This window comes from Danio rerio, chromosome 24, assembly GCF_052040795.2.
Source record: "Danio rerio strain M-AB ecotype USA chromosome 24, GRCz13ab, whole genome shotgun sequence".
Lineage (NCBI taxonomy): Eukaryota > Metazoa > Chordata > Actinopteri > Cypriniformes > Danionidae > Danio > Danio rerio.
In genome coordinates this window covers 14625858-14640286 of record NC_141044.1, presented here as the reverse complement: position 1 = coordinate 14640286, position 14429 = coordinate 14625858, and the positions used below count along the sequence as shown (strand labels likewise).

At 32.3% G+C, this 14429-nt stretch overlaps 1 protein-coding gene across 2 annotated transcripts; it reads right to left on the bottom strand.

Moving 5' to 3' along the window:
- Positions 1-388: 388 nt before the first annotated feature.
- On the bottom strand, positions 389-13386 carry LOC141380690 (myelin-associated glycoprotein-like). 2 transcript variants are annotated; one of them, XM_087309345.1, is made up of 8 exons: positions 13279-13386; positions 6097-6173; positions 3495-3875; positions 2716-3033; positions 2328-2588; positions 2145-2235; positions 1919-1976; positions 389-1079 (listed from the first exon to the last, which is right to left on the bottom strand). In XM_087309345.1, the coding sequence occupies exons 2-8, from the start codon at positions 6161-6163 to the stop codon at positions 840-842; spliced, it is 1416 nt and encodes a 471-aa protein (XP_087165471.1). In that variant the 5' UTR covers positions 6164-6173; positions 13279-13386; the 3' UTR covers positions 389-839. The 2 variants fall into 2 exon arrangements, with proteins under 2 accessions (XP_087165471.1, XP_087165470.1); XM_087309344.1 differs by lacking the exon at positions 13279-13386 and having other exon boundaries at positions 6097-6230.
- Between the last annotated feature and the right edge of the window lie 1043 nt (positions 13387-14429).

The window sequence follows — 14429 nt, the reverse complement described above, 5'->3', positions numbered from 1 at the left end:
TCCTATATTCTCTAAATTTTTATTTTTTATAGCCAAACAAAAGCTTCACTAGAAATCATGAGATAAATAGTTCTTATAAATAAATAAAAAATGAGAGTGAAGTTACAATAGGATTTTGTTCAAAGATCTTCTGGAAATAGGAAGAAGAAAGTCACATTTTTGTCAAAAGAGATTTATATTTGAATGTAATAGATTATTGTTAAACTGAAACACTCATTCAATGGGTAAATCATTTCCCAAATGGCTAAAATAGTAAAATTGGGCTTGAAATAAAATTATATAAATTGGTCAATAAATAATTTACAGAAATCGTACTAAATTGTATAAATTAGATTCATACGAATTAACCACTATATCAAAAAGTTACGAATTGCAGTGAGATTGTGTTGCAAAAACACACATTGTCAAATGTGTAAATTTTATATCATTGCTCGTGCATTTCATGTATTTTCCATTATTTTTAATTAAACTGATAAAATACAAAAAATATATATAATTTATACTAAGCTAAATTAATCATTAATGTAAATTGACATTAATGTAATTGACAATGCAATAATTCACAAGTAATTTTGCTACCTGTCAGCTTATTCCACTAACTTGCCCTTCTAACAGCCTACTGTTATTCATTATTATTATCTGTAAACAGATTCTCTACACAGAGGGTATCAATATGGACCATTTTAGTCCATACTGATATCTTAAAAGGACACAGTAGTCTTTATAAATTTCAGTACTATTTAGGTACCTTTAGATTATCAATATACCAAGGTAAAAATGTCTACCTTTTAATAGGGCACTACCCAGTGACCGCTTTGTGTGCATAAAAACAGTAATGTTTATTTTTTCACTTGAGCATAAATGTCCTCCCGTTGAACATTGAAGGATTTAGTTTTTTTGAGTAGAACATGCACTTGTGCATATACTACATCTGAAGCACTTTCATTGATGTCTTCTGCTGAATTTCCCTCTGTGTTGTGCTCATTCTTACAAAAGCTTTGAACATCAGAGATCTTGTTGTCCTGGTTGGTCATGGTGAGAACATCAGCATATGTGGAGTCAATAGTTCTATCCTGAGCCTAAAAATGTAATCAAAAATATTTGGTGTAGGGTACCAGCACTACAAACATGATCATTTCCTAGTATAGTTTTGAACATTATAGATAAGAGCAAGAGTCAAAAAGATGATCGAGAGCATAGGGCCCTGCCCTGAAATATTATTATTGTGATTTCATCCGTTCATTCTGTAATTCATTGATTAAATCATTCATTTATTTAAACACAGATCACAGAGTGTGCAATAGTGGGTCCACCACGAATTTTTATTGTAGCTAATGAAACAAATAATTCAAGTTTTAAAAATCATTAAAATTGTAAGTTTTCATCTTTTAAATTAGGTGACACCTGAATTTCTATTTATAGTATCAATTAATGTGTGTTGAATTAACATAATTGCAAATTAAAAACACTATTTGTACTTTTAATACTGTTCATTGTTGATTCATGTTTTGGTTGGCTGATTTACATCAGTTACTTGCCAACAACTTCTAAGTACAATTAATTAGTTATGTAATAAATAACCATCTCATGAATTATGAAACAGTATTCATGATCACATGCTCAAAAAATTACACTTGCTGTTTGTTCAAATTACTTATTTAAACTGAGCTGAATCATCACAGTTTAACAAAACAGTTTTTGGGACAACTTAATTGTTTTATGTTCAATCCATTTAAATTTGTAAAAGACTATCAAGTTAACTTATTTCCTTCTTGTGTTGTCCCAACACAAATAAATTGTGTTGAATCCAGCATTTTTTTACAGTGCTGTCTTTGCATAGAGCCTAATAATCTAGGTGCAGTATGATCAACACTCATCAACTCTCGAAACATAACAAAGCAGAGGACAGGGCACAAACCTGATTAAGATAATCTTTTTCTCCAGCATTCTCTTCACTGTTCGTCTTCTTTGTGATCCTGTGTGAGAAAATAAAGAATTCAAAACTGAAAACCTGACTTGTGCACAACCAACTAAAGAGCTGGTCTGAATAGCAACTGTCATATGTTGTAACTAGCTAAGTAACAAAAGCACAAATCTGAATGCTTATTAAGAATGACTTTAATTGTAAATGCAACTAAACTTACTTTGAATAATAACCAACAGCAGAGAGCATCAGCACTGCCACAGTTCCTCCAACACAAGCTGCAGTCACAGATATGGTGAATTCATTTTGTCCTATGATATGAGAAAAGCTTTTAATTATTGCAGGTTGTAAGTGATCATCATTTCTTTAAGTCTGCATATTACCTTGATCTATGTAAACTCACCTTTAACAGTGAGTTGGATCTCTTCTGATAACTGACTGCCATGTTTATTCTGTGCTGTGCAGTAATACCGTCCAGTAATAATGGAAGTAACGATGAAAGTAATGTGTTCTCCTATAGCTACAGGTCTCGTCTCTTCATGTTTGTACCAGGTGTAACTCACATTTGATGGACTGGCTTTGCTACTGCAGGTCAAAGTCACATTGGTGCCAGCAGAGAATGAAGCAGATGGACTGATGATGATGTGAGTTTCTTTTGGAGGAACTTAGACAGAAATAAAAGCACACATTATACTTCACACTAAAGCTTAATCATGAATAAAGAGATTTATTATTTTATATTCATATTTATTTCATGCCAGGAGTTTGAGAAAGCACTTCATATCTCTTACACTGGACTAGTAGCATCACATTGGTCTCCACAGTTAAGTCAATATATTCATTTCTTGGATAAGTAACAATGCAGGAGATGTTCTTTCTGTGGTCGTTGTATGAAGCTTTGAAGGTCATGAGTGAAAACACTGATAGTGTTTTATCTGGGTTTTCCAGTAACTGTTTTATGATGTTGGCAGATTCAGGAATGTAAGACCAGGATATTGTCGGAGGTTGATTTGGGCAGGGGGCTTCAGCAGAGCAGCTCAGATTCACTGTACGTTCCTCCATCACATTGGACAGATTCTTGGGTTCAAGTTCAGGTTGTTTTGCTGAATCTACAAAATAGATGGTTGTGGTTCATTGTTAAAAAACATACAAATTTTGTTTATAATAGTTACATTTACATTTATGTATTTATTGGGAAACTTTACATGCTGACACAATATTATGCGTCAACATTTAAATTAATTGTTTGATACAGTGGTCTGATTATATACAGTGAATAAATTGGGGCTGCACGGTGGTGCAGTGGGTGGCACGTGTGAATGAGTGTGTATGAATGTTTCCCTTTGATGGGTTGCGGCTGGAAGGGCATCTGCTGTGTAACATATGCTGGATAAGTTAGCAGTTCATTCCGCTGTGGCGACACCAGATTAATAAAGGGACTAAGCCAAAAAGAAAATGAACGAATGAATGACTGAACTGGAACTTAATTATTTATCATGCATTTTGCCCAAAGCAGCTCTCAAGTGAAGGCATTAAAGCATTTGGTGTAGACAGTGGAGATTATATTTACCTCTGACACTGATCCTCACAGGTTCATTGATAAATGTCCCTTTAAACACATCTGGCTTTGTTTCCAGTCTGAAGTAGTATTTGTCTGAGTGGTTCATCATCATATTGTAGAAAACAGTGGTGCAGTTCCTCTTACTGAGATCCCCAGTCATCTGTATATCGCTGAATCCTCTAATGATGTTTTTACTGCTATTAAAAGCTATAAAACTGTCTGTGTTTACAAACTGTGATTTATTTTTTAGCCAGACGCCATGAAAATACTTGTCTGTTTCCTTAAGTTTGTCTTCAAAATTGGAGGTGTTGAATGTACAGGGAATCTGCACACAAGAGCCTGTCAGAGCTGTTACTGTGTGCGGCATCACAGCAGAGTACTGAACATCAGCTGAAACATAAAAACATATTGGTGGCTTAAATAAGTGGTTGTCGGGTAAAGGTTTGAAATGGACAGTTAGAATATAGTGTCCTCTTTTTTATACATCCTTAAATTCTTACAATGACTGTCTTACAATCTACTGACTATCTAAATAAAAATATTTAAATGTATTTTTTCTAATGTTGCTTATCAATACAACAACACCATACAGGGACACTAGGCAGTTAAGCACATTAAAGCAACTGCAATATAATGGTATCCTTATGAGAAAGAAGTCTATTCAGGTGTGCTATTAGTATTTAAAAAAGTACACTTTTTATGCATTTCTCTAAAAAATGTAATTTAGGTATTTCCCAGAAACCTAAGTAAAATATGAAGTAAAAATATACTTTAATTATACTGACAGAAAAGTATGTTTGACCTATATTTGTTTATTGACAATTCAAAATCTCTAATTTATGTAATTTTTAAAAGGTCTAACCATGTAAAAAAAATACAAATATGCTAAGTGTTCTTGCATATCATATAGACCTTCATCAAAAGTGTCAATGATTAGTTACTTTTGCTAAGTAATATTAATTTGGAAGAGGTAATTTTGTGCTAGGAATATTTAATTTTTTTAACTGCTAACTACACTGAAGCTAATTTTTAACAGCTAAAACTGTTCACATAGTGTGCATTACCAACATTCTTGACCAAACTCACTCAGACCAACACAATAGTTTATACAGTACAGCTAAAAATAAGCTTGTTTCACTGACCTAAAAAAAACAAAAACAAGAGGAAGCATTTCAGAAATGAACATCTTTCATTTTTGAAGTTTAAATGAATTTTCCTGTATATCATTATGTCATTTTACATTTACATGTCCATTTACCATTTACAAAATGTACAATAATGTGTGATACAATTTGTAATTTGTTGCAAACATTATAAAAACATATTTTTTCCTAAATCACTTTGGCAAGTGTTTATTTACACATTCACACAAAACTGCAAGCTGACAAGCTTTGGATTGTACAACAAAACAATTTATGTATTGTAATCCACTTCAATCCACCTATTTGTTCTCGTGGAGATATAGACATTGTATAGTACAATACATTTGTAGTTCTGTTATCATCAATATATTCTGAAACGCCTGTTTTGTTGTACAATCTATACTATTGATGTGAAACTGCACAGTTGGCTCTCAATGACAGGCCTCAGTTTTCAACATGGTCAAGAATAAAGTGGCTGAAAGTAGGAATCAGCTACAATTACAATCAGCTTTCTGGCAAAATTGACTTAAAATGTGGCACCTGGATGGAATTGACATTTATTTTCTTTATTGAAACTGTTGATAAAATTTGTCACAAATTTGGGAGAATTAAACAAAAAATGTGCTTATTGCGTGCTTTTTTGTGTAAGCAATGAAAAATAATTAGACTTATGTTTGACTGTGAACAGTTTTGAAAATGTGGCTTCAGTACAGTATAGGTTTTGATCGACTTCAAATGTTGACAACGTTTTACATAAATATGCAATTCCTGAGTAAAAATTGACCCAAGAACAGTCCAGCTCATTCCAAATTGTCTTCTGTAAATTGCACACTTTGTATTAAATAACAAACTGTTATTGCTGTGCTAATTAGACTTGCAGTACTAAAATACTAGTTAACTAGGACAAACTAGAATACTTGCATGACTTACACTTAACATACAATTAGGTATACTTCATCAAATAAACTTAAAGTGTACTTCAATTCAATTCAATTCAGCTTTATTTGTATAGCGCTTTTACAATGTAGATTGTGTCAAAGCAGCTTCACATAAATGGTCATAGTAACTGGAACAGTGTAGTTCAGTTTTTTAGTGTTTAAGTTCAGTTCAGTTCAGTTTAGCTCAGTTCAGTGTGATTTAATCATTACTGAGAGTTCAAACACTGAAGAGCAAATTCATCGATGCGTAGCTCTACCAATCCTGAACCATGCGAGCCAGTGGCGACAGCGAAGAGGGAAAAAAAACTTCTCAATGAAAAAGTTAATTATAGCTTTAGCAAGAGCTACTTCATCTGTAGTCTTTAAAAAACACTAAGTGTCAAAAAATGATGGGAAGTTTTACTTGGTGAATTTTCCTGTCCTTTGCAAATCGCATGCCTGTAAACTACTTTATCATATGTCATTCTTCTAATAAACGCTGTAATATTTTTAAATGAAAAAAAAAAAAAAGATAATGAATTATGGACCAACCTGAGTGAGTGTGTAGAAACACAAAGCTGCTGATGATTATTGTAAATGTGGTCTTGAACGCAGACATCGCAGGAACTCTGCAAAAAACACAGAAAACAAAAAAAATCAACATCGTTAATTGTAAATATTCCTGCTTTAAAGTTGACAGTTCACAGCAGATTGTGGGCTCTCAAATACTTGATACCAAATATGCTTATTAAAAACATAAGTGTTGACAAATTTAATTAATTTTTATTTTAACAAAAATAAAAAGTTTATTCCATTATCTTTCTTTTTAACTTTTTTTCTTTTAAGGTGGTTTGCACAAGACTAATCTTACCTTGAGGGTTGCAGGCAACGATAAAGCAGAAGTTTTTTGGAAGAACTTCCTGTCTGTGAGATCTTATAGAGATGTGACAATACTGACGTCCCTGCAGAGCTCCAAATTACAAATCTACATTTGCTCATTCTATCACCTACCTATTATTCTATTATTTTATGCAATATATCAAAATAATATACAATACTATATAAACACTATATAAAACAAACTTAGTAAAATGTTTTATGATAAATAAGGCACAGCACTAAAGAACAGACAGTTATAGGATATGAATTTTAATATAATCAGAAGGCTATTTTTATTCTTCCGATCACAGGTTAAGATGGAATGTAAATGCAACATTAATTTTCTTTAATTAAAGTAAATTTGCATATTTATTTCACACATTACCTGTCATTGGATGTGTTGTTCTGTACTATACATTTTTATTACGTTTGTAATAGACAATAGTTTGTAAAAATGTACATTCAAAAACAAAAAATTTAGGAGAACTAAAAAATTTTTGTGTATTTCACTTTAATGTTGCTTAAGATAACTTAATCGATTTGTATTGTGTTTTTCTGCATTTCTGTTTTTCACTATGGATTAAATATAGTACTAACTGATATTAACTCTGAAACGCTGCACATTTAAAGTTTACACACTGTTTGCACTTTTAATGTTACCAGAAGATTATATAAAAATCTATTTATATTTCTGTGTGAATTCACAAAAAGAAGTCAGAACAAGGAACTGCAAACTGTAAGGCTCTTTAAAGGTTTCTCATTTCTGCTAGTCAGTTTAAACATAGCTTTCATGACATGATGTAGAATACTGATTCACGTTCATATGAAATAGAGAAATGCTTTTACAGAAAAAGCTGTTTTGTGTTCATTTTCTGATTATGAAGGTATTCTGATCAAATACCTTCGTGACATTTACATATCATGTAGAAATGTCGGGCAGTGTAAACAGTTTAACTAAACCCTTGAGTAAAACAGTATGTTCCAAGTAGATTTTATAAAGTATATTATGAAGGGATAGTTTACCACACAATGAATATTCATTTAATATTTACTGCACCGCTAAGCGGTTCCAAATGTTTACAAGTTTATTTCTTCTGTTGAAAACAAAAAAGAGTGAGTAAATAAAGACAGAATTTAAATTTTTGTGTGAACTATCATTTAATGTTGACGTATGCGTCATACTATAATTATACTAACAACTACAAGATGTACTAGAAGTTCACTTGTCTTACTCTAAGAGTACTGTTTAAATACAGCTTAGCCCACTTTTTATATAGTTAGACTACACTATATCAACAGTGGACACTTAATTATTAAGATATTTTTAAGTGAAATGGACATTTTATAAATTTATTATCTAGAATAAAGTTCATTGGTCTTGAATAATCTTTTTTATTTTTAATATATTTGCAAAAATTACAAAAACTCTTATTTTATGTTGTTAATATGGAGTATTGGTTGAATGAATGAATAAATTAATGAATGAATAATTAAAAAGCAATCAATTAAGTTCATTTTGAAATAATGCTGTCATAATAAAAGTTTGCTTTAAAGACTAAAGAAGATATTTTGAAGAAAGCTGAAGTCAATGGTTACAGGTTTACAGCTTACTTCAGAATATATAATCACCTGTTAATTATTATATTAACAATTATTTGTTATTAAGATTTATCTGATTTGTTATTGGTAAAATGTACTTGGGACAAATTTTGATCAAGAACAGCATAAAAAAATATGCATTTAATCATATGACACTTATTTGAACTTTTAATTATGCATCAGAACATGGATCAGGATGAGAAACATAGTCAAAATCTCTTACATTAAACTTATAGCCTTACGTTGGGTTCACAGTTGAGTCGTTAGATGTGTTTCTTGTATATGTAACAATGCAGGAGATGCTCTTTTAGTGATCTCTGTATAAAGCTTTGAAGGAATAAAAACATTATCTTGATTTATCTGGGTTCTCCAGAAACTGGGTTGTAATTTTATCTAACTCTATGAACTGTCTGTTGATTGTCTGGGTTTTGACACAAAACTACTGTACTTACTCTGTACATGAGTAGTGAACTCCTTCAGTGTGGGTTGTTTCACCGTGTGAATTTTATGAAAAATTATTCTAATCTTTTCAATCCCTGATTTTATACAATAATATAAACTGAACTGTTTTTAATGTTTTAGAAATGCTCCGTTTGCGAGATCCTCATCTCAGAGTGAGAAAAGAAAAGTAAAATTCATCAAGTGTCTTTGTGTGAGATCTGTTGACATGATCTGATGCATACTTTCACTCTCGCACCCTTTTAAGCAGCAGTTGCATCTACAATTGGAGCTCTTCTGAGTGCAACACTTACAGCCAAATTCACACCCGTTTAAAGCTTGAGCGGTGGCCTCTATCAGACCAAGACATGGGTTTAATCATTCTTATGTGAGAAGTTAAGTACCTTTAAAAAGTAACTGAAACCTAAATGTTTCTAAAATAATGTAATTTCTGCGTCTTTTTTTATGACAATGTCATGATCTTATCTCCACAAAAAAAAACATCATCTTCAAAGGGTAGTGTGTTAAACAAATAATATGTGTGAAAACATGAGGAACACATAAAACATTTGTTTGGAACATTTTCACAAATGTGGACAAATGTGACTGGAAATATGATCACAGTGTTTTTATAAAAAGATGTTCCATGTTAGTGTGTGACTTCAGTGGAAGGCTCAGTGTTCATTCTTAATTATGGAACTTTTTTCTGAGTCTACTTAGAATTTGTTTAGGCAGCCAAAATAGGGTTGGGCCATGTATTTCTGGACATACATGACTCTGTAATTCCTTTTTGACATTAGTCTTCCCGTTCAAAACTGGAATAAATACTAACATGCAAGAATTTCATTACACACATTAGCTGATGACATGAATCTTCTGCTCATTTCTTACCTTTCTGTAGCAAAACTTATTAATAAACATTGCAATTACTACAACCCCAAATCAAAAAAGGTTGGGACAGTACAGTTTAAAACAAATCAGTGCCCGAACTCAAAATTTTGTTATTAGGGATGCAATGATTAATCGATTTCACTATAAACAGCACTTTCATTTGTCATGATTAATTAATCGTAAAGGCTTCTCAACACTGTGTTTCTGCATGGAACAAAACTGCTGCAAATAGACAAAGTTTTGCCAGCTATGCGCTAGTTTAAAGTTTTGAGCTTGTATATTGAGGCGAATATATACGCACACTGGATTAAAGGCAAATTTTAACTATGGCTGAGGCTATTAACTAAGGATTATTCACATATCCCGTCTTTTGCGTGCACAAGTTCTTTATTTAAGGCACATGCATATGTCAAAAACTTTTTTCATTTATTTTTAGGTCCAAAGAGAAATGACCCATTGTTTGTTTGTTTTTTAAATTATTTTGTGCTGTATTATTTAGTTATTGAGCAGCAATAAAAAACACTTTACATTTAAGAAGGTTTCATCTGATTTTCTAAACTAATAGTGTTTTGAAACTTATAAATGCATAATAATCGTGATAACTTTAAAACCGAGATTATTCTTTAGACTAGAGCTGCACAATTAATCATTAAAATACCGCGATCTCGATTCGACCCCCTAGACAATCTAAATCCAGCCGTTCTACGATTGTGTCAATCATATTTTCAAGTTCAGGAGAGAAGAAAAGGCGGCTGCGCGAGTCTTTTCATTGTTTCACACACGTTGCTTAGTGACATTGACAAGTCCAAATGATGTTAAATGAGTCACATACTTTATTTATAAGGTATAATTCACCTAAAAATGTCATTTTTGTCTTAATATAACGATGTTTTCGCGATCGGGAAATCACTCGTGACATGAGCTGCTAACCGTGAGCTGTTATCACAGAGTGGGCATGGCAATTGCCAGTTGACTTGGCTTAAATGAAATTTGGCAAGCAATTTTTTTTTTTCAAATGCAGCAACAGCCTGTTAACGTTGGCTTGATGAGAAATAATGCGTTGAGCCAATTGAAAAAACTTCAAGTATGACCAATGATGTTATTGGCCCAATTGAATATTATAAATTGTTATAGCATGCTTTTTTAGTTTCACATTTTAAAAATGTATGACATTTACATTGCTAAAGCAACTTTACTGTATTGTTTTGGATAATAGGAACCATTTTTTATTATTTTTTGTCTCTTTTCTTTTAATCAAACAATTATTTGTATTGGTCATGTAAGGGTCATATATTAACTGAACTTCTAATGTTGTGGGTGAGTGCTGTGCATACTAATTAGCATTTTTGCAGAAGTAGATAGATGCGGGTCCAAAATTAAATTCAGCTCTGCAGAAACTTCCTGTCTGAATAGAGGTGTTAAAACTGAACACAGAACACAGAAAGATGTATACTTTGTTGTTGGGCAGAGAATTCATAGAAAATGAGGAAGTATGCCGAAGGGGCGGCCAATGGAGGACTGAACAATGACTGACAAGTGACATTACACCAAAACTCCACCTGTTAAGATCGGTTGTGTATATATGGTGAAGTCAGGAAATGTATGTTAGTTGCGAACCTCTTGAATGTAATTCTTGTATTGCATTGGGGTAATGTAACCCAGAGCTCTGTCATCGAATTATTCATTTGTATCTAATAAATTGTTACGATTTTTGGCATTGAAGAAAAACCTCTCCTGACCTTTTCTCTTGAACACGCATGGAATTGGCTGGTTATTCCAACAATTGTTTATACTCTGTTGTCCAAAAAGAAGATGAATACTAAAATATACAAAACACTAAATAAATTTTTTTCTTTCAGCTTAGTCCCTTTATTAATAAGGGGTCGCCACAGCGGAATGAACCACCAACTTACCCCAACACTGGAAATCACCCATACACTACTGCATTCACACACACACACACACACACACACACACACACACACAAAACTACGGCCAGTTTAGCTTATTCAATTCATCTATGGTAATGTCTTTAGACTGTGGCGGAAACCTGAGAACCTGGAGGAAACCCATGCAAACACAGGGAGAACATGCAAACTCCACACAGAAATGCCAACTGACCCAGCTGGGCTTGACCTTCTTGCTGTGAGAAGATTGTGCTAGCTACTGTGCCACTGTGCTGTGAAACCAAATTATCAATTAATAATTGTTTTATTTTATATAATATATATAATATAGGGCGACGCAGTGGCGCAGTAGGTAGTGCTGTTGCCTCAAAGCAAGAAGGTCACTGGTTGGAACCTCGGCTGGGTCAGTTGGTGTTTCTGTGTGGAAAACGCATCTTCTCCCTGCGTTTGCGAAACATCTGTTAACTGGGTTAATATGATTTCATGAGTACAGATTACCTTTGTAATACTTTATAATAACTACACACTATGAATCATTTATTAAACATTAGCAAAAAGTGAATACATTATTTGTTAAGCATTAACGCTACATTAACAAACTTTAATAAGCAATTTATAACTGCAGCTACAAATGCTGTATTCTTGACTTATAACCACATTTACAATGTGCCTAATAATTGTACTTTCATACTTCGTTAATGATTTATTTTTTACTACTAAATGAAGTACTGCATTATTTACAAACCAGTTATTTAAACATTGTTAGTTGCTTTTTAAGATACATTTATAATTCTTATTATTCAAATACTAATAGTTAATTTGTATGTTAATGAATCCTTTATTAATTTATCTTCATCCAGTTTTGTGAGCTAATCTAAAGTGAGGACTATTTATGCTTTATAAATCCCTTATAAATGACAATTAAAGGCTGTGTTAAATTCTAAACCTGAAAAAAAAGCAACATTATTCATTTCTATTTATTTTAAGATACACAAATAAAACTGTATCAAAGAAATAATAAATATTTGCAAACTTATGTAAAAAAAACATTTCTGTAGGGTTTAAACATTGCATCCTATTATATTGTTAAATTATTATATTGTTGTTTTATCCAATTTTATGTTTTATTTTGAATCTCCAGTTATTCAGCAATGTTTAAGCTTCACAGTATTTTTTTTTAGAAAAGATTGCTAATATTATTGTTCATTTGACATTGAGCCTTTAATTGTCTTGTATAAGGGATTTATAAAGCATAAATAGTCCTTAATTTTGATTAGGTCACACAACTGCATGAAGTTGAGTTAATAAAGCATTTATTAACATAGATAGTAACCATTATATGCCTAAATAATACAATATGTAAATATTGATTTCAATAGTTTATTAATCATTTACTTACTCATTTTGAATGCTCTTAAAAACCCAACTACTCTTAAATACAACTGGTTTGTAAACAATGCAATACTTAATTTAGTGATGAAAAATCAACCAGTCACAAATTATGAAAGTACAATTATTAGCCACATTAAAAATGTGGTTATAAGTCAAGAATACAGCATATGTTGCTGCAGTTATAAACTGCTTTCTAACATCTGTTAATGTAGCGTTAATGCTTGAATTCACTAGATGCTAATGCTTGATTCATACTGTGTAGTTTTTGTAGTGTCACCTTTACATTTGATGTTTTTTGACATTTTTTGCACTTGTCTGTAAATATTTTAATTAAACCAGCTTTGTGTATGAGAATTTGACATTGTAAGGTTTATTTTGTAGAAATTGTTTCACAATATTGTTTAATAATAAATATATAATATTATATTAATATAATATTATATTATATATTCATTTAGTTATTTTCGGCTTAGTCCCTTTATTAATCTGGAGTCACCACAGCGGAAAGAAATGCCAACTTATCCAACAAATGTTCCACGCAGCGGATGCCCTTCCAGCTGCAACCCATCTCTGGAAAACATCCATTCACACTCATTCACACTCATAGACTATGAACAATCTAGCGTACCCAATTCACCCGCATGTCTTTGGAATGTGGGGAAAACTAGATCACCCGGAGGAAACCCACGCGTACGCAGGGAGAACATGCAAACTCATCTTAGAAACACCAACTGACCTAGATGTAATACAAATAAAATATGAATATTACACACAAATTGTATACGAGGAATGTTATTGTAACCCAGATCAATAAGCTTACATGACTGCTTAATTTATTTATCTAATGATTTTTACAATAATACTTAAGAAGAAATAGAAATTTAAAGATTGATTGCTATGCAAGTAAAAAGATAGGAAGAAAAAGAATAAAACTCCCGAGAGACTTTTAACCTGAAGTCGGAAGTTACCCGGAAGTTAGCTCCGCCCCTGTTGAGTGTGCGCACAGCCAGACAGAGTGCGAGAGAACGCGATTGAACTTGAACGAGAGAGCGCGAGCTTAATAGATGTACACAGCTTAATAATCCAGCGATTACTAACGAATAACTTCATATTTATTTGATACTGTGAGAAACTAACAGTAAGGCTTGACAGTTTGAGACCTAGCAACTGACAAAAGTGAGAGGAGACCTGACGAATCTATTATACTTTAACATCTAATCCCCTTAGAGAGCTGCTATTTCTTTTTTTCCTTCTTTCATTATCATCTACATTTCTTCTTGGCCGGGTTTTTTGGTTTGTTTGTTTTTTTTTCTCCACTTTGAAGATTGAAGAGACGTGATTGAGAACTGTCCATCCTGAGCATTCTGTCCGGTTTGGACTGGCGAACCACCCCATCAAATTGTGACTGGTGAAACACAAAGGGATCAGTCATCAAATCTGGTAGGATCGAACCATTTGATTTATATTTTTTTGACTTTTGCTTCCTGGATTTTTGTGGATTACACATATTTTTTTTCCCCAAAATTTTGGATTTAAATTTTCATCATTGAGGAACATTGCTATATATATTTTTTCTACTTTTTTTTCGTGAACTGAACTGAACATTAAGAGCCCAGACTTTTGGTATCTGAGCCCTAACGGAACACTGGACTTTGATGTTTGAATTGAACTGTTTCTTATTGAATTTTTGAGGTTTGAATTGAACTTTTTCTTATAGAATTTTCTGAACTGTACATTTATCCTTGATACCTTCTTTATTTTGTGGTCTTACTATTCAAA